Source organism: Xyrauchen texanus, chromosome 6 (genome assembly GCF_025860055.1).
Source record: "Xyrauchen texanus isolate HMW12.3.18 chromosome 6, RBS_HiC_50CHRs, whole genome shotgun sequence".
Classification (NCBI taxonomy): Eukaryota; Metazoa; Chordata; class Actinopteri; order Cypriniformes; family Catostomidae; genus Xyrauchen; species Xyrauchen texanus.
The window spans coordinates 23,682,136-23,702,592 of record NC_068281.1 but is presented as its reverse complement, the minus strand read 5'-3'; the positions used below and the strand labels follow the sequence as shown (position 1 = coordinate 23,702,592).

The following is a 20,457-nucleotide window of genomic DNA, read 5'->3' as shown; positions in this document are numbered from 1 at the left end:
TATTCATTTTCAAAAGGGACTTTTTTTTACACATATGTACCAAGAGTGGATGCTGCATCATTCTTAAAAGTGTAACACATACTTCAATAAAATAAATGGTTTCAAGTTTCAATTATAATAAAGTGTTTGCTCAAAAATAAATAAATAAATAAAATAACCCTTCTGTTTCACTATTAATAGTAATTGTGTAATACCGTATACCGTGATATTTTCAGACGGTTATCATACCGTGAAAATCTCATACCGTTGCAACCCAAGTATCAATAAAAAAAAATTATTGGATAAGAAAAAAACAAAAAAATTGTGAGCTGCCAAATTGTCATTTGCAAAACAAATAAATATAAATTGGTTGTGATAAGTCAAAAGCACAATGTAAGTGTTTCTGGATGTGACTTGAAAATAATTACTGAGATTCAGATGGTTTCTGTAAATGAGAACATTTATTTAAATGAAAGTTTGAATCCATCTGCACGTCACCAAATGAACTGAAACGGCTCACATTTACAGATGAACATGTTCGTAACACATGGAAGCAATAAAACAGAATGTATATATTTCAATAATATTTAATGATCATCACAGTTTATAAATATTTGGTACAAAATATCACAAGATATAAAGCTAAGTAGTACATGGACATAATCTACTCTTCCCAAGCCATTGGTACAAAGCACTGTTCATTAAACCAAGCTTTTTTACATCATAAATAACCATCTTTTATCTTGGTTTTTTTTTTATTAAGTTTTTTACAGCATATAAATGACAAAAAACAGAAATCGTGCTTCTAAAACACATATATTTACCTGCTCAACCACTGTTTAGAGCCAACTCCCACCTTCCTAACCGCATAGGTGAATGCAATTTCAGGCTAATTTTGTAGTCTAAAGAGAGGGCACAATCATGGGCAAGAGATTTACTTTAAGATTTGACTCATATCTCAATACAACACTGTTGTGTTTATCATTCAGGCAAGGAATAAATCAGTCAAGTTTTCATTGCTTCCATAGCGATTTGATTCTCTCTTTTATTGCACAGTTGTCTGTGGAAAGGTGTGAATTACAGCTTCAAACTGTGATTATTTTACAATTTTGCATTCTATCCCTCTATTCTTTGACTGAATCAGTTATTCTATGAACATATATTACGGTTTAATTAATTATTTATTATTTAATTAATTATTATTTTTGTTGATTCGACTGTATTGTTTTTTATGTCAATGTCTCTCTGTTCAGCTGGATGAATGGAGCAAAAAAAAAAAAGAAGAAAAAAAAGACAAATCCCACTAGACAAATGCATAAGCAATGTTTTAAGGTAATTTTATGAAAGGTTACGTTTTGCAGCATGTCATTAAGGGACTGTGTGAATATGTGTCTCTCACGAGGAGAAACTAATACTAAGCAGTTCTGAGTTAAAGCAAAAGTGTGCAAGATTGCTAAAGGAATTGAAGAAAAACACATTTAGATCCAATGACATAGCAGATAATTGTAAGCTTCTGGCATTTTATTTTATAATTTTTTTTAAGTGGATGATGAAAACCAATGCCAACCATGAAACATATTCTGACCCATTTTTCTAGATGGTCTACAAGAAGTTCAAACAAACTGTCTTGATTCTGGTTACAGTACAACACATCTTTTCTTGAGTGCGTAAGTAGATTAGTAAAATTATGCAAACGATTAATAGTAAGGGATTCAAATGCCTCCCAGTTATAAGACAACTCCTGTGATCTTGAACGTTTGATTCTGAGCTTCCTGCTACACATTGAGGTCTGATGATGAATTCACAGGCTTAAGATTAGCCTTGGTCTCATTTCTTTAAAAAAAAATTACACTTGGTCTTGGCATTTTTAGTCAATGGTTTATAGCATGCCTGCTAATGTTCACTTCAAGTGTATAACAGACTCACAGTATTCAGATTAACTTCTTTTGCAACACAATTTATAGAGTAATTCTGCATGACCAGATGGTAGGCTTTTCAAAAGAACGTTTTCAGTGATGTTTACAGATATGAAAAGCTGCAAACGCAGAGTGCAAACTACAGTACATCTCAAGAAAAATCTGGGATTATCCAGAATGATGTTACTGCAGTTGATCTCTTTCTGATGAGCATGAGAGAGCACATGAGCAAGAGAAACAATTAAAGTCTGCAACGTACAGAAACGTGCTCCTTGCACTGTTAGAAATTCATCTCCTCTTATGCATCTGCTTTGCAGAGAAAATGCACAGCCAGTCAGGACGGAGGACCCGAGTGCCTGATTGTAGGACAAAGAGAAGGATGAAAGGGCACTTTGTAAAAGAAATTAGGCTGCCTCATTCTGCCACTCCAGTCTTAAGTTAGAGGCAGCACAGCAAATGAGTCCCACTCCGCAGACTGCCAGATATCTGTTAGGAGTCCCAGTCGCTGTCCTCTCCACCATACATGTCGGCAAGCTTCCTGAAGCGTGGCCCCCACTCGCTGAGATAGTTGTAGTCCTGCTCCCCCTCCGAGGATACAGATCCCAGTGAGCTGAGCGACTCTGCCACTGATCCGTTACCTTCATAAGCATAGGTGGCCAGCGAGTCATAAGGAGGAGCTGTGGGGTTGCCGTCGTTTTCCTGTACACGCTGGTTGATAAAGTCCCGCACATCGGCGTTGCCTCGGGATGGCACGATGGTCCCACGGAGTGGTGGTGGGGGGTAGAGCGACTCGGACGGAAGGATGTCCCGCCGCACTTTGCTCTCCTCCATCACCTCCGGGTGGCGAAGCGCTCCAATGTCAAAGGCCTGGGTGTCTTCCTCACCTCCACCCTCGTCGTTGTAGCTGACCACGTTGTCTCTCACATCGTCTTTGGAGATGATTAAAGGCTCCTTCTTCTTCTGACGTTTCAGGGCAGCAAACAGCACCACGATCACTATAAAATGAGGAAAATTAAAAGGTAAATGGCAAGAAAGACATATATTGGGTGAGAATACAATGGCCCCTAAAAGTATTTGGACACTTAAGCCACTAAACACTGTGAAAAATGTACTGTAAACTGACATACAATGTCTTACTTTAAATCAACAGCTCCCTAAAACTTTTGTACTTTTTTTTTTTGCAATACTTGAAACTTATGGAATCACACAATTGATTGTGTCAGTTATTTTAATCAGATAATATACTTCGTTTCTGTTACTAAAAAATAAAAACAAGCTTTGTCATCATCACATAATTCAAATGACACTAAAGCCACACAATGTGTAAATGTCTTTGCAGTTGAAGAAAAAATAACAAACCAAATGGTATTTATATTTATTTATTTCAAGCAAAACAAAGAAGTTTATTAGGTTTTAAATGATAAAACTATCTAGATAATGTATAACGTCTTGGTTACTGTCCCTGATGGAGGGAACGAGATGTTGTGTCGATGTAGTGACATTAGGGGTCACTCTTGGGAGCCCCAAACACCTCAGATCTTTGAGAAAAGGCCAATGAGAATTGGCGAGTGGAATTTGCATGCCACTCATTCAAGTTTTGTGCTGAGGAGCCGAGACAGGGTCCTGGACATTTCAGCGGGTATTACAGTGTTGTGGCAAGGGGGACACAAAGTCTCGTTCCCTCCATCAGGAATGGAGGTTACGACAGTAACTGAGACGTTCCCTATCTGTCACTCACTCGATGTTGAGTTGACACTAGGTGTCCCTATACAAAACGCCACAACAGCTGATCTGTGTTACGTGGACTGCCGATGCAGGCACAAGCAGGCTACGGCATGCGTAATAGCAGATGTACTCGGACTGCACGTGTTCTCCCCCAATGCCCCAAAAAAGTGATAGGAAGGACATCCAGGGTTCATGGGGTCATGAACTTGCATGGGGGGGCGCACGTCTTCGCCTCATGGAGGGGAAAGGTGCTACATGCAAGCGATACACCTGGCCAGCTGCCCGTATTCCCAGAATTACTTGTTCGTACCTGACAAAAAAAGGGACGAAACCGGCTCAACCGGAAATGTTAAAATCTTGTGAAGGTATTGGGTATTGCCCAGACCGCTACCCTGCAGATGTTTACTAGAGAGGTGCCATTGGCCTGTGCCATGAGGATGCCACAGTCCTTGTAGTGTGTGCTCGAATTCCCATTGGGGCAGGAACGACCTGAGCCTGGTATGCCAAAGCGATGGCATCCACGATCCAGTTGGCAAGCCTCTGTTTGGAGACAGCGTTCCCTTTCTGCTGTCTGCCAAAGCAGACAAAGAGCTGCTCAGAGCACCTAAAGCTCTGCGTGCGATCCACACTGGACACAGCAACGACAATGCTTGGTCTGCCTCTTCCCGGGGCAGTGATTGCAGGCAACCACCTGATCCGCGAAGGGGGTTGTGGGAACCCTGGGCACATAGCCCGATGGCAAGTGCATTCGTGGGGCCCTGACTGCGAGTGCTCCGTGTCCGTTCACCGTGGTAATGGCAGCCATGGGCACCGACAGTGTGACCCAAGGAGAGAGGAATCTGCCATTTTTTGACAATGTGGGTACTGCAGCCTGTCTGTTCCCTGGTTCCAGCAGACATCTTCCTCCTTGCATCGTCCTTCTCAGGGGCACTTAGGAGCATTCTTGGAGGTCTTAGCACCAGGCTGTGAGGCGGGGGCGTCAACTGCCTGCGGGGGCCTGTAAAGCAGCGTTGTAGGTTTTGGCCGCCAGAGAGTCCTACAGGCCCTGGAGGGGAGTGCCAGGCGACTCTGCCAGGTGGCGGCGCTTTGCGGGCACTAGTGCACAGCAACCGCCTAATCCACCTGAGGAATCGCCCCACCGTCGAGTGTAGTGAGAGCGGACGAGCTGAGGGATTGGTTTCGGACAGTAAAAGGTGTCCCCATGACCTCATAAGCTCGTTGTGTATCTCCGTGAAGCAAAGGGACCAGAGGGAGCCGGGGGGTGGGGGTTTGGGGCGTGGCCACGAGTAGTGCCCCAAACTCAGGAATCAATCGTCAAGCCGTGAGTGCTCAGGGGTAGGTGAGGGTTTCACTACAGCCCGATACTTGCGGCGGCCCGGACAAGCATGGCGGTCAGCTCCGCAGCGGCCTCAGACTGGGCCACTCCAGCCAGACACTTGCGCCGGCCCAGACAAGCATGTCGGTCAGCTTCGCGTCAGCCTCAGACTGGGCTGGCACACCCAAAGGCGTTAGCCTAGCGTTCGGCATCCGACATCACCAAGGCACTTTCCGATGCAGCAATCGAAATCTCATCCATCTCACAAGCTCCGAAAGAGATATTAGGCTGGCACTGAGGCGAGCTGCCTGTCTCATCCCTAGAACTGAGGATTACCCGGCGGAACAATCCCATTGGAGCCCCCAAATCACCTCAGGCGTCAACCTCGGCCTAGATAGAAGGTCCGGCAGTGTTGGACAGCTGAAGCGGCTTTACCCAGGAAGAAAGAAATCCATGACCGCAACGTTGCCATGGTCATGTTCTCGTAATGAGAACATTAACCATCCAAGAAATGCTTCCTCAACGTGATTAGGGCCCAGACACATGAGGCAGCGGTCGTGGCCGTCAGAGGTGGAGAGATAACGACCGCACCCAGAAACTACACAGAGACAGAAGGGCATCTTTATAAAGAAGCGTCTTTAAAAAGACGGTCACGTCAATGTGTTTGCTCAATTAGAGAAAATATACTCTTCTGCAGGAATATATACTCTCTTAGGCTGTCAAAGTGCCCAGGGGCGTAATCTGCAGTGACCGCTGCAGAAGGAGAGAAAGCCGCTGAAATGTAGCATATATCCAAAAGCAATTCGCTTCTTAGAGGTGAATGGACCGGCACAGGAATTCAGTTGGCTGAACACAACCGCTCAGCTCAGAAGAAATTTTTTTTAATGACTGGTTGCGAACCAGCTCCTTTTATATCCGTATGTCCTAGTGTCACTACATCAACACAATGTCGAGTTTGTGACAGATAGAGAACTGTCTAACATTATTGGAACATGTCTATAGGTAATGTGCTGAACTACTTACTGTACATCTGTGGTTTCTCTGCAAAAACACAAGTGTGATCTTGAGGAAAATAACTTCATACAAAACAAACAACCCAACAAACAAAACCTTCTGACCAGACTGTTTACAATGCAGTAATTGAGTAAATGGCTTTTATGAGAAAAGCTCTAGAATAATTTGTTTGCAGATGCCACATGGTTTAATATTGTAAACTAATTCAATGACATTTATACATTTATATGTGTGGCTGAAGTGTCCACCTACTCTAGGGGATATTTAGTATTGGTTGGTTGCTTTTATCGTTGATCTTTCACTGAAGTGGATTATGAAGAGCTTCATGCATGCTGTATGCTTTTACACTGCAGATGTCACCTTGGTGTCACGTCTTTTGGAGAACTGCTACGTGCAGTTCACATGTGAGATCTGGCTGATGTTAATGGTTTCCCAAACTCAGATAACAGTATGCTTGCTAAAAGCTCTCTCTTTTTAATCCCTATTGAACTGCCTCACAAAAATCCAAAGACGGAAACAAACAAGCCCCACGGCACACTGATCAATTACACGTGAATTTATATGAAGATGTTTTCCAATAAAGTAAGCCTATAATTCAAATGTGACGATATTTCCCTCTTGTTGGATTAAATCACTGGATTACTGGATTATTTCGAGTTTTATTTAAATCTAGCCCTTGTTATTCAGATTCCTGATTAAATAACTGACAATTAAGCTTTATCAGTTCAGCCATCTGAGCATGTCAGGAATCCTTTTTCTTTTCTTTTCTTTTTCTTGTCACTTAATTGCATATTAATTTACATGCAGATCAGACATTTGCACCTCAGACCACTGGAAGTGTAATTAATCAAATTGTAGCACAGACAAAAGCACTAACTGACAGGTTGACAGGTGGGAAAATGAAAAGAAGAGTCTAACTAACAAAGAGCTTGAAAGATGAGCAGGCCAACTCACAGCAGACAGACAGATGGAGGAAGCAGTGATCAGACAGATGGATGTAGCAAGAAGTGATCTGACTGTTGAGATAGGTGGAAGTGAAACTTACAGAGCAGTATAAGAATGCAGAGCAGGATGGCCACGAGTGCCCCCGTGCTGAGTCCCGCAGAGCTGGTCAGAGCCTCGGCGTTGCACATCTCCATGTTGCCGTCACGGTCGCACGTGCACACCCGAATTGTGAGAGTGCCCGTGCTGCTCTGCATGGGAAAGTCGCCATCTGAGATCACCACACTCACTAGATGGGTGCTCTTGTGCATTCGGCCAAATCCGGTCCGTTGTGTGAAGATCCCAGCTGTGTTGTCTATGAAGAATTGAGTACTAAGTTTATTATACCTATTCTTTCTTTTCACAAAACACTTGAATGTGACTTCATTGTAATTATGACTACAGAAGTGGGAGGTATGATCTTCCAACAAGCATGAAAAGGTATCACAATACTGTAAACTGCTATGATTAAAAGCAAGTGATAAATGAGAGTCTGAAGATGAACATGTTTAACATTGCATCTGCAAATGCATATAGATAACAGATGCAAAATAAAAAAAAAGAAAAAAAAAAGACCAACATACTGTATTGTACTAGGGGTATTAATAATAATAATAATAACTTTTATTTATAGGCGCCTTTCAAGACTCTCAAGGACACCTTACAGACATAATCAAGTTTACAATAAGAAAAGATAAAAACCTAAAATCACATATAAAAATTTGCATTATCATAGGAATATATACAGTCATAAATAAGAGTTATTTGTAGTACGGTAACCTAATTTAAAAAGGTGGGTTTTGAGGAGGGACTTGAAAGTGGAAAGACGATCACAATTACGGATATCTGGCGATAAAGAGTTCCAGAGTCATGGAGCAGCACTGCTAAAGGATCTGGACCCCATAGAAGTCAGACGAACAGAAGGTATCACGAGAGAGAGAGGAACAGGATCTAAGAGTGCGGGTAGGAGAATATATATGAATAAGATCTAGAAGATAGGAAGGTACTAGGCTATGAAGAGCCTTGAAGGTCAATAACATAATCTTGTACTCAATACGAAGTTTAACAGGGAGCCAGTGAAGTTGTTGAAGTTGATTTAGAAGTTTGTGAAATAATCCGTGCAGCTGAGTTTTGTACCAGCTGTAATTTATACTGAAGATTTTGTGGTAGACCAAATAAAAGGGAATTACAATAATCCAAGCATGACGTGACCAGAGCATGTATGAGAGTGGCAGTGCTGTGAATTGAGAGGGAGGGGCAAAGACGATTTATGTGGAAATATGCAGACCAGGTAATATTATTTACATGTGCTTCAAAAGAAAGAGTGCTATCCAGAATGACACCCAGACTCTTAACTTTCAAACAGGGAAGTACAGTGGAATTGTCAATGGTCAGAGCAAAACTTTTTGATTTGGCAAGATTCGACTTAGTTAAGAAGAACCTCAGTTTTATTGAGTTTGAGAGAGCTACAAGAAAACCATGATTGTATGTCAAGTAAATAGTTATGAAGGGAAGACAGTGGGAGAGAAGAATTTGGTTTGGTGGAAATATAGAGCTGGGTGTCATCAGCATAGCAGTGAAAGTGGAGTCCAAAAAATATTGCCAAGAGGTTGAAGATATATTATAAATAATAAAGGTCCCAAGACAGATCCCTGTGGAACACCAGTAGCACTGTGAATGAACATTTTTCAATTTAACGAACTGAGTGCGACCAGAGAGATACGATTTAAACCAAGCAAGAGACATGCCACTAATACCAATGGATGCAAACTCTCTAAAATTATGTTGTGTGAGATAGTGTCAAAGGCTGCGCTTAAATCAAGAAGAATGAGTATTGACAGAAGTCCTGCATCAGCTGAGATTAACAGATCATTAGTGATTTTGATCATAGCAGTTTCAGTGCTGTGATGTGAGCGGAAACCTGACTGGAACTGTTCATAAAGGTTATTATTTAGAAGATGTGTGTGGACCTGAGAAGCAATTATCCTTTCTAAAATCTTTCAAGTCACTTTTAACATGAAAAATAGCAAACTGCATATGAAAACAGTTAGTAAACATGATCAAAGACAATAAGAGACTTTTCTAGAATGTCAGAGGAAAGAAATCTGTTCTTGTAAAAAAATATGGCATAACAAATGTAAAAATAAAAAAATGGGATAAAGAATTGACATCCAGAATTTGGACAAATGTATTTTCTGATTTAAGGGATAGTTCACTCAAAAAGGTAAATTATGTCATCATTTATGCACCCTCATGTTGTTCCAAACCCATTTGCAATGCAAAAGGAGATATGACAGCCTCAGTCACAATTCACTTTCATTATATGGAAAAGGGATACAATCAATGCAGTCAATGGTGACTGAAGTTGTCAGTCCCTAAAATTCTGCATATCATCTACATTTGTGTCCCATGGAAGAAAATCATATGGGTTTTGAACAACATGAGGGTGGGTAAATGATGACAGACGTTTAATTTTCCTTAATTTTAAGCTGAAAGAATAGTCAAAGGGAGTTGCCCTTTCAGTAGACCATAACAAACTCAGACTGACCTGATCTTATGGCTACTGCAGAATGATCTTGTCCATCTAGACATAAAGCCACAAGCCCTAATAATTTCTACTATTTGAATGGTCTGTGTTGTCATCATGAGCAGGGACAGTAAGCTAGTTGGAGGAGCTAAAAATTTGCAAGGGCACTCACCTCCATTATCTCGCACTGAGAAGTTTGCGCGCACTGAGCTCTCCAGTGCTAAAGAGAAGAAGAAGCGATGTCCACCGGAAGGGTCATCTGAATCCACTGCGCTGATTGTTTGGATTTTCTGTGACAGAGAAGCAATTGATAACTACATTTTTAACAGAGTTCATGGCACAACTTGGCATTTACAATGTCATCTTTCAGACCTTACAAGTGTTTACATGCAAACATTATATGCATTTTTACTGCGGGTAAAGATGTTGACTCAGTAATAGAGGCTTATGGTTATCTTTAGTTGTTACCAAGTGCAATTTTAGGTTAAAGGCATCTCTCAAGGGTGCACTGGCAACATGCTGTGACAGAAATATAATCATCCATTGTGTGCTTCATGCTTAACCCCCCCCATCAGGCTTAGAGACTGGCCAGATTTCTTGTATTACTGGTTGCCTTTCCTTTCCTTTGGCTTTTTACAGCAGTCTGTTAGAATATGAGGAATGGAACCAGAATTCAAACCTTTTCTATTTACAATCTATTGCTGTCTTTTCAATATACTGGATTCATCTCTAAATAACTGTTTTATTTTAACAAAATAATTTTATTCAGTTTTGTAATTCTGTTTATCTAAACAATTAAATGGGAGATCCAAATTTATTCAACTAATTTCATAATTCACTTTTAAAAATTGTAGTGGACACAGCACATGTATGTGGGGGCAATTGTAACAGATTTCACATTTTATAATTCACAGACTATTTCAAATATAGCTTCCTGTTGGTACACGAAACATACATATGTGCCAAAATTAATAAAACCATTAAAATATTTACATTGAGAAATTCCAGAATAAGACCATAATAATAATTTTAATTCAAGAAAGCAGAGTGTTACATATTTCATGATCATTCAATTTCAGTATATACTTTAAAGATTCAATCTTTAAATTCAGCCATAAAATTTTAATTTATAACATTTTTATTTTCCATAACCGACCTCACAGCCATGATAACATTGTAAATGGTATTTAGTTTATATTATTTGTGTTAACTTTTAACCAACAACCTTAGACATGAGATGAAAAGGTAGAGATTCAGAAAATCACCTTTACACCTTGTGATAAGTTCTGAGTTATGGGTAAAGGAGGAGTCAGGATACAATGAAACAGGTTCCAGGTCAGTCTTTTTAATTAAATGATCTCTTGCAGACACTCAATCAATGGTAACCAACAGTAACATAAATATTAAGCTCAATTGTAATGAAAGCACTCCCAACTAATGAACTCTCTCTCACACTGACGCTCTGGCGTGCCTTGTCAGGTCTCCCCCGCCATAACTATAATTAGAGAGGTGTTAGTACTCATAACCCAGGTGATGAGACATACACACGCTCCCTCTCCCGCAGACTGATATATGACACGCCCCCATGCCACAAACCCCCACCGCCGACTCAGGCCGTGGCAACATCCGGCCTGCCCACTCCCCCCCATTTCTGGAGAGCAAGTCAGCCACAACCATCTGTGCCACCGGTCTGTGGACCACCTCAAATTCAAAGGGCTGAAGAGCCAGATACCAAGGAGTGATCCATGCGTTAGTATCCTTCATGCGGTAGAGCCATTGCAGAGCAGCGTGATCGGAACAGAGGGTGAAGGCCTGCCGCAGCAGGTAGTAGCGGAGGGTAAGAACAGCCCACTAGATCGCAAGACACTCCTTCTTGATGGTACTGTACTTTGTCTCTCTGAAGGAGAGCTTGCGACAAATAAACAACACTGGTCATTCCTCCCCTCCCACCTCCTGCAAGAGCAACGACCCAAGCCCCCTGTCAGATGCATCAGTCTGTAAAATAAAGGGGACAGAGAAGGAAGGTGCCAGAGGAACAGATTCTGTTGGGGAACACAATACGATACAACACACTGGATCATGGCTGGGGCTCCGAACAAACCGGACGGAAGAGTCACGAATTGGTGAAATCCAAACGTTGTGGAAAAGCAGTTTTTTCTCGGAGTTAAGGGGATCTGCCAATAAGCCTTTGTTAATTCCAGCGTCGAGTAACTCAATTTGAGGCATTGGATAAGCATCAAATTTGGACACAGTGTTCACTTTCACAACCCAAGTCAACACACAACCCAGGTTACGAGCCTTACCGCTCTCCCTCTTCTGCAGACCAACAAATTTATTTGTTAAAAATATCTTATGAAGTGATACATTCACACTTATTTTATCAGGCAGAGAGCTTTACTGAGCACGTGCTATGTGTAATCACTCTTTCTTGTTTGTGATCTTAAAAGAATAGTTTCATTAATTACACATCCTAATGTCATTATAACCTGTGAAAATTTTAAATATATATATATAAAACCCAACAGGGTGATCAGTTTTTTATGGCTACTAACATAATAAATAAATACATGGACATCAGGCATGTAACGATACACAAATTTCACGATATGAAACAATGCAAAGCCCCACAATACAATATGATACAATTAAAAAATAAAAAGAAAAAAACACGCCCAGTCGTCCACAAACATTTTGCTCAAACTTATTCATGGATTCGACATAAATGTCTTTTAAATTGTAAATGACACAACAGTGTCTGACATTGGTAACAAAAAGTAGAGTACTATAATAAAGTAACTTTGTTTGATTGTAATGAGAAAAACTCATATGAACTCACAATTTTCACATTGTTCTTGAGAGGAACCTGACCTCTGGTTTTACAATATATGTAATAATTCAATAATTCATAATCCAACATTATTTAGCGACTTGATAAAAAAAATTAAATACTAATTTTTAGGCCTGTTCCCTACTGCCGTTATTACCAGCTTATACAATGCATGAAAGTGTTCTACTAATAACTGTTTAACCTTGTCCGATTTTTGAAAAAGCTTGTTTTTTGTTACTTATAAATGTCTTGCTCAGTGTCATGCTCCACGTCACCTGGGAGAGCTGCAAATTTGCTGCTGTTGTGTTTCTGCATGGCAAATCCACCAATGTTGACGTAAATACAATTACATGTTTGATGTACTGTAGGGCTGGGACATGACACCATTGTTTGACAAATTCAACAAGCGGTATTGCTACAATCTACTTGCCGTTTCTGTAGATCTGTTGCTGTGTTTTCCTGTGAGTGCTCAACACCACCTCTCCGGGGAGCAGACTGTTTCGCAGGTCTCAAATTGTGCTGCTTGGTTTTAATTAGACTACAATGTTTTTGTTTATGTATTGTACGATACATACAGTATGTGTGGTGCTAAGGGCGTGGTCGAGCGCCAGCTTGTGCATGGAGAGTGAGATCGGGAGAGGAGAACGGTGAGGGTCATCACCTGTCATTGATTGTCTCTAACAGCTGTTTGTCATTGCAGTGAGAGTGGAGACAGATTTAAGAGCAAGCACTGTTTATGTGTGTGCTTCTGTGTTATGCTAGAAAGTGAATTTGTGTTGAAAAAAAAAAAACCCTTTTGAATTGGATTTCGCTGTCTCCCGCTACCTCCTTGCAGAGAGTAAAAGAACTTGTTACAATATGGTATTGAATCGTGACCATTAAGGGTATAAAAAATATAATATCTTATTATGATCTGATATTTTTTTACTTCCTTAATGTACATTACAATACAGATGGACCCTACAATATTGATTTACATTAAACTTATTTAATTATGTAAGAAGAAAGAAGTCACTGAAAAGCTAAATTCCACCTCTGGGTTACGTCAGAGTTCTGTTGGTGTTTCTTTTTTTAATATTGACTATCTGACTGCTCATTTAAAGCTTATTATAAGAGTACTTGCCAATAAATAAATAAATGCACATTGATTAGAATTTTATTAGCTTACTTTTAGAGATCACACAGTGATCCAAGAAGCAGGAAAGATGACAAGCAAATTCGCAATACCTGGAGAAGCGGTCTGATATGTGGAGGTTTGGTTGTTACGCTGAGATATCAGACTACTAGATGGTGCCATTGACCCATCAGAATTGAGTATTACAGAGAGCTGTGTAATATGATACTTTAGTTTATTGATAAGCGCTATGTTTATCTATAGCACTATGCAGATCCATGTTACATTGCACACACCAGGTTTAACAGTTCTGCCAGATGCTGAGGTGGGTGGGTCAGTGAGGTGGGTGATGATGGACAACGAGGGATACACGATGAGTCAGGAAATGGAGGAGAGGTGGACAGTTATTATGAAGTGCCTGTGATATGTGACAGCCCCTGTCATCCACCATGACACATAATCTCATCAAGCCTGACAGAAAAGGCTCTGCTGTCTAATCCATGAAGGAGAAATACTCATCACTGATCTCTATCTCTCTCTGGAGGTGTGAGTTTGTAGAGGTCACACGCTGTTTAACGGACGCCCCTGCTTTAAATCGACACATCCATCCACCGACCAAACAGGACAAGTGGACTTATTCCCACTTATCATACACCAAAATTTACAATGTGGCAGATAAAATGGGAAACATATACTAAAAGCACTCTTTACCTGGCCGGCTTTGGCGTTTTCACAGACGAATGTCTCGTAGAAGGATGCCAGCATGGGGGGGTTATCGTTGACATCAAGTACGCGGATGTAAATGGGCACTCGGCTAGTCAGCTGAGGGTTGTCTAAGGGGTAAAATAAAAATGTTTCGTTAAAGTGAAAGTTCACTTACAAATGAAAACTCGGTCATCATTTATTCACCCTCATGTTGTTTCAATACAGTATGCCATTCCTTCATTCATTGCATGTAAAAAAGATGCAATTAAAGTGAATGGTGACTGAGAATAACATACTGCCTAACATCTCCTTTTGTTGTCCATGGAAGAAAGTAAGTCATACGGGTTTGGAACAAAATAATGTTGAGCAAATGATGACAGAATTTTCATTTTTGAGTGAACTATCCCTTCAAAAAGATGTGGCAGATGATGGCAGTCTACTTAAGATACTAGAAGTTCATTTAATTGGGGGCAAAGGAGGAAACTGGATTTTCCATTTAAAAGAAGTAAACTAATATATTTACTCTATATAAACTGTCACTGTAAATGAAATGGGGAAATCTTATTGGAGAAATTTAATGCTGAATGACTTGAGCTTAGCCCCATAATTTTATTCCAAATGAACTGCGGCTGTGAGCTATGCAAAGTTGATCTGTATTGGCCTAATGACTGGCTGTGTGGTGCCCACTTACTGAACTCAGCTGCAATCGCAGAGATGTTATGCCAAGAAAATTCTTCTCGGTCCAAAGGCCTTTGCAGGTATATAGATCCATTCCCAGCAAAGACACCAAAAATCCTGTCCACATCTGTATGTCGATCAATGGTATACCTGTAATTATAAAGCAGCTGGTTCAGACTCTAAATTCTGATTGTATGAGCTGTGTTCAAAATCATTGTAAAATGACTAAAATTGTACATCTCTGACCGCATATTTTAGAAACACGCCTAACTGCATGGGAAGTGAAAACTTCTACAGTTAGGCTAATGAACTTAAATTTTAATTGGCAGAAGAATCACTTATTCTGATAATTCTTAATACAAAATTTTACTTTTTATTGACCATTGGTGTATTTTATTATATTCTTGCTGTTGTTAGTATTTCATAAAAGCAGTAAGCCTTTCAAATCTGTGTAGAAGTGATTTTCCAAGGGTAAGGAGATTTTAGGCACTCCAGTTAATGTAAAATCAGTTTAACACACAGCCTCCTGTGACTTACTGCTTTGTTCACACCATGCAATTCAGTTGCTATCCATAATTCTGTAAAACAGAGTATCGATGTTAACACAAGTGGCCTTTTAGAAGATCATACATTTTAGGATGCTTGAACCAGTACTGATGCACACCAGAGCTAGAACTGAAATCAAACTGCCCTGAACTTAAACATGCCCAGCTCCCATTTGTTGTTCTTTAACTAGAAGTTCACAATATTGCTCCTTCAAATGCAATCAATCAGTGGGATTGTTCAATTTCCTAATTAGCCTCCCGATGTTGCGAATGACAGTGTTGCGCGTGTCCCTGATAATTACCAGCCCTGAAGTCCTGTTCTCTGCTGCAGAGGGCTTTTTAATAGCACTTCCACTCTGTGTTCTTATTTACTGTGCTTTCCGGAGGGAAAAACAAAGATGTATTGTCCTCCTGAGCCCACCACATCAGCTTTATCATTAGGGTCGTTTTTCCATATTTATTCTCATAATTGTAGTTTATTACAATTATCTCATAAATATGCTACATTCGAAGGACCTTTTAAATTAAATGTGGATTAAATAAGCACGCTCTGGGAAACAGTCCGTCTAAGCTCATATCGCCATATCTTCAAACAAATTAATCAGGGTTTTTTGCATATAAAAAAAGGTCAGTGGAAACAAATGGGCAGATACTAATGTGGCTTGCAAGCTACAGTTTTGGAAAATCTGCATCTAGATTTTAAGTGATCTTGTAAATAAAGACACAGCAGGAGGAAGATGAAAGGATCTATGGAAACAATGATATATATATACATATATATATATATATATATATATATATATATATATATATATATATATATATATATATATATATCGTTGAAGTCAGAAGTTTGCATACACCTTAACCAAAAACATTTATACTCAGTTTTTCACAATTCCTGACATTTAATCATAGAAAACATTCCGTCTTAGGTCAGTTAGGATCACTACTTTATTTTAAGAATGTGAAATGTCAGAGTAATAGTAGAGATAATTATTTATTCAGCTTTTATTTATTTTATCACATTCCAAATGGGTCAGAACACTTTGGTAGTATTTGGTAGCATTGCCTTTAAATTGCCTTCTATAAGCTTCACAATAAGTTGCTGGAATTTTGACCCAATTCTCCAGATAGAACTGGTGTAACAGAGTCAGGTTTGTAGGCCTCCTTGCTCGCACATGCTTTTCAGTTCTGCCCACAAATTTTCTATCGGGCTTTGTGTAGGCCACTCCAATACCTTGACTTTTTTATCCTTAAACTTTGGAGGTATGCTTGGGGTCATTGTTCATTTGGAAAACCTATTTGCGACCAAGATTTAACTTTCTGGCTGATATATGGTGGTGGCGTAGTGGCTAAAGCACAGGGCTGTTAATCAGAAGGTCGTTGGTTTGAACCCCACAGCCACCACCATTGTGCCCTCGAGCAAGGCACTTAACTCCAGATTGCTCCGGGGGGATTGTCCCTGTAATAATTGCACTGTAAGTCGCTTTGGATAAAAGCGTCTGCCAAATGCATAAATGTAAATGTAAATGTATTGAGATGTTGCTTCAATATATCCACATCATTTTCCTTCCTCATGATGCCATCTATTCTGTGAAGTACACCAGTCCCTCCTGCAGCAAAGCACCCCCACAACATGATGCTGCCACTCCCATGCTTCACGGTTGGGATGGTTTTCTTTGGCTTGCAAGCCTCATCCTTTTTCCTCCAAACATAACGATGGTCATTATGGCCACACAGTTCAATATTTGTTTCATTAGACCAGAGGACATTTCTCCAAAAAGTAAGATCGTTGTCCCCATGTGCATATGCAAACAGTAGTCTGGCTTTTTTAAGGTGGTTTTGGAGCTGTAGCTTCTTCCTTGCTGAGCAGCCTTTCAGGTTATGTCGATATAGGACTCGTTTTACTGTGGATATAGATACTTGTCCTCCTGTTTCCTCAATCATCTTCACAAGGTCATTTGCTGATGTTCTGGGATTGATTTTTACTTTTCGCAACAAACTATTTCCATCTCTAGGGGACAGAATGCACCTCGGTATGATGGCAGCATAGTCCCATGGCGTTTATACTTGTGGCACAAAAACTCTTGTTTGTACAGATGAACGTGGTAACTTCAGATGTTTGGAAATTGCTCCCAAGGATGAACCAGACTTGTGGAGGTCCACAGTTGTTTTTCTGAGGTCTTGGCTGATTTCTTTTGATTTTCCTATGATGTCAAGCAAAGAGGCACTGAGTTTGAAAGTAGACATTAAAATACATCCACATGTACACCTCCAATTGACTCCAATTAGCCTATCAGAAGCTAATTGCCTAAAGGCTTGACATCATTTTCTCGAACTTTCCAAGCTGCTTAAAGGCATAGTTAACTTAGTGTATGTAAACTTCTGACCCACTGGACTTGTGATATAGTCAATTAAAAGTGAAACAATCTGCCTGTAAACAATTGTTGGAAAAAGTAGATGTTCTAAAGGACTTGCCTTAACTATAGTTTGCTAATATTATATCGATGGAGTGGTTAAAAAAAAAATTTGAATGACTTCAACCTAAGTGTATGTAAACTTCTGACTTCAAATGTATAGTATATACAGTAACACTTTATTTGAAGGGTCCCAAGTAGATATTTAACTGTCTATAAGTGACTATTTAACTGACTATATGAGACTTATCAACTGGCTTGCAATAACTAGTAAACAGTGTTTCAACAAATATTCAGTAGACTATCAATAGCCTGTATAATAGCTGCAAAATAACAGTTTATCGACTGACTTGCTATAGCAAGTAAACAGTGTTTCAACAAACATTCAGTAGAATTTCAGTAGCCTGTATATATCTTTATTAATGACCTTTTAATGAACTGATGTTCTCAACAATAATGTAAGTAGATCATTAATAGAGATCTATATACAGGCTACTGAAAATCTACTGAATGTTTTTTGAAACATTCTAGCTATAGCAAGCCAGTTGATAAGTCACTTATAGTCAGTGAAATATATACTTGGGACCATCAAAATAAAGTGTTACCATACTTATTGTAGGATAACTTAGTCATTACATTTCTAATTATGTATATACCGTATATATACTGTACAGTATATAATTATTATTAGAAATTGAATGACTATGTTACCCAACAATATGTCTCAAATATTTCAGAGTAACACAAATTATGTATGTTACACTTCAATTTGAGATCCTGCATAAAAATGTAGCTAATCATCAATATTTTTTTTGCTTTATTCAGAGATCTTGCAGAATGTGCTTTTAGGTGAGAGTGTAAGGATTTGCCCTTGTATAGAAAATATTTGAGTGTGTATTATGCCAATTACAAACAGCAGGCACTTCCTCATTTAGAATAATCCAGATTCATCAATATTAGAACAAGGTTAAGAACAAATGTATGTTTGTATGCATCTGATGCGAATCAGGCAGACATTTTGTGCAGGAAGCCTCTTCTATGCACATTTGGACACAGTTATTAGTGAATGAGACCCATTGTGTTGAAACGATATTAATACAAGGTCTTACTTGACCGGACTGCGTCGTATATCAGGGTCCACGGCACTGACTGATCCTATTACGTTTCCTACAGATGCGTCCTCTTTCACCTCCAAAATGTAAGTGACTTTTTCGAAATGAGGGGGCTCATCCACATCTTCCACACTGACCCGGACTGTGGCCATGTCTTTAGCATCCAGGCTCAGGAAGCGCGGGTCTGGATGTGTGTTCTGCACTTGGATCTGAAGTGTGTATGATTTCTTTTTCTCATAGTCGAGAGGCTGCAATGGAAACACATTCACAGGAGTAAACAACCCACTCAGTCTTCAGGTCATACATAATGGAAAGTCCCTTAGTGTTATCTATTGAAATCAATTTATTCTATATAAAAAAAGCTCTTCAGACTTGCATGCAGGGTCCAAAAGTAACTTTTTGCCATATCTGTGAATGGCAGGTGATCTGATAAAATATACTTGCCATAATTATTTCTTATAAGCCATGAAACTGTATTTTGAATTTTTCTATTGAAAATTGTGTTGGCCACCATGCTTGCAATTATTATTGATTAATTATTATCTATATTATTTATTTGTATTTTTTATTAATTATAGTTGTTTTCTCTATGCATACTTTGTGACAAACATCATAGATCATTTTGTCACTCACAACTATTTGCAACTAGCCAGATTCTGTCTCTCAATGAAAGAGTGTCTGTCACAAAAACATTCAGACACATTGTGATTTTGTTCATCATATTTTGGAACTCTTAAAGGGGTAGTTCAGCCACAAATAAAAAAATTATCATAATTTACTCACCCTCATGCCATCCCAGATGTGTATGACTTTTTTTCTACTGCAAAACACAAACAAAGATTGTAAAATAATATCTCAGCTCTGTTGGTCCTCATAATGCAAGTAAATGGTGACCAGAATTTTGGTCCAAAGGTCCAAAAATGACATAAATGAAACACAAAAGTAATCCATAAGTCTCCAGTGGTTAAATCCATATTTTCTGAAGCTATATGTTAAGTGTGGGTGAGAAATTGATTAATATTTTAGTCCTTTTTTTATATAAATATGTGGCTGAATGTGGAAGTGAATGTTAAAGTGTAGATTTAAAGTAAAAAAGGACTTTTGATCTGTTTCTCACCCACACCTATCAGTTTGCTTCAGAAGATATGGATTTAACCACAGGAGACTTATGGATTACTTTTATATCTTTTTATATAATTTTTTGACCTTCAAAATGATGGTCACCATTCATTTGCATTGTTAGGACCAACAGAGCTGAAATATTCAATTAAAATATTTGTTTGTGTTTTGAAGCAGAAAGAAAGTCATACACATCTGGGATGGCATAAAGGTGAATAAATTATATTTAATTATAATAGAGTATTTTAATTTTGGGGTGAACTATCCCTTTAATATCCCTTCAAAGGGGTAGTTTAAATCCCTTTAAACTATCCCTTTAAAGGGATAGTTCATCCAAAAATAAAATTATGTCATCATTTTATCACCTTCATTTAACTTATTTTCTTCTGTGGAACACAAAAAGAGTTGTTGGCCAGAATGTTAGACAGCAACCATTCATTTTCATTAATTCTTTTTCAATTACAATGAAAGGGAATGGTG

General features: G+C 39.2%; 1 protein-coding gene across 1 annotated transcript in view; it reads right to left on the bottom strand.

The window, feature by feature from the left end:
- Window positions 1-434: 434 nt before the first annotated feature.
- Window positions 435-20,457, bottom strand: part of LOC127644781 (cadherin-6-like) — a 52,206-nt gene continuing 32,183 nt past the window's right edge. The window contains exons 7-12 of the mRNA XM_052128160.1: window positions 18,856-19,106; window positions 14,795-14,931; window positions 14,110-14,231; window positions 9,630-9,747; window positions 6,995-7,246; window positions 435-2,890 (exon numbers count right to left, since the gene is read on the bottom strand). Coding sequence (XP_051984120.1) covers window positions 2,385-2,890; window positions 6,995-7,246; window positions 9,630-9,747; window positions 14,110-14,231; window positions 14,795-14,931; window positions 18,856-19,106 — 1,386 coding nt within the window. The 3' untranslated portion in view covers window positions 435-2,384. The remainder of the gene's footprint in view (window positions 2,891-6,994; window positions 7,247-9,629; window positions 9,748-14,109; window positions 14,232-14,794; window positions 14,932-18,855; window positions 19,107-20,457) is intronic.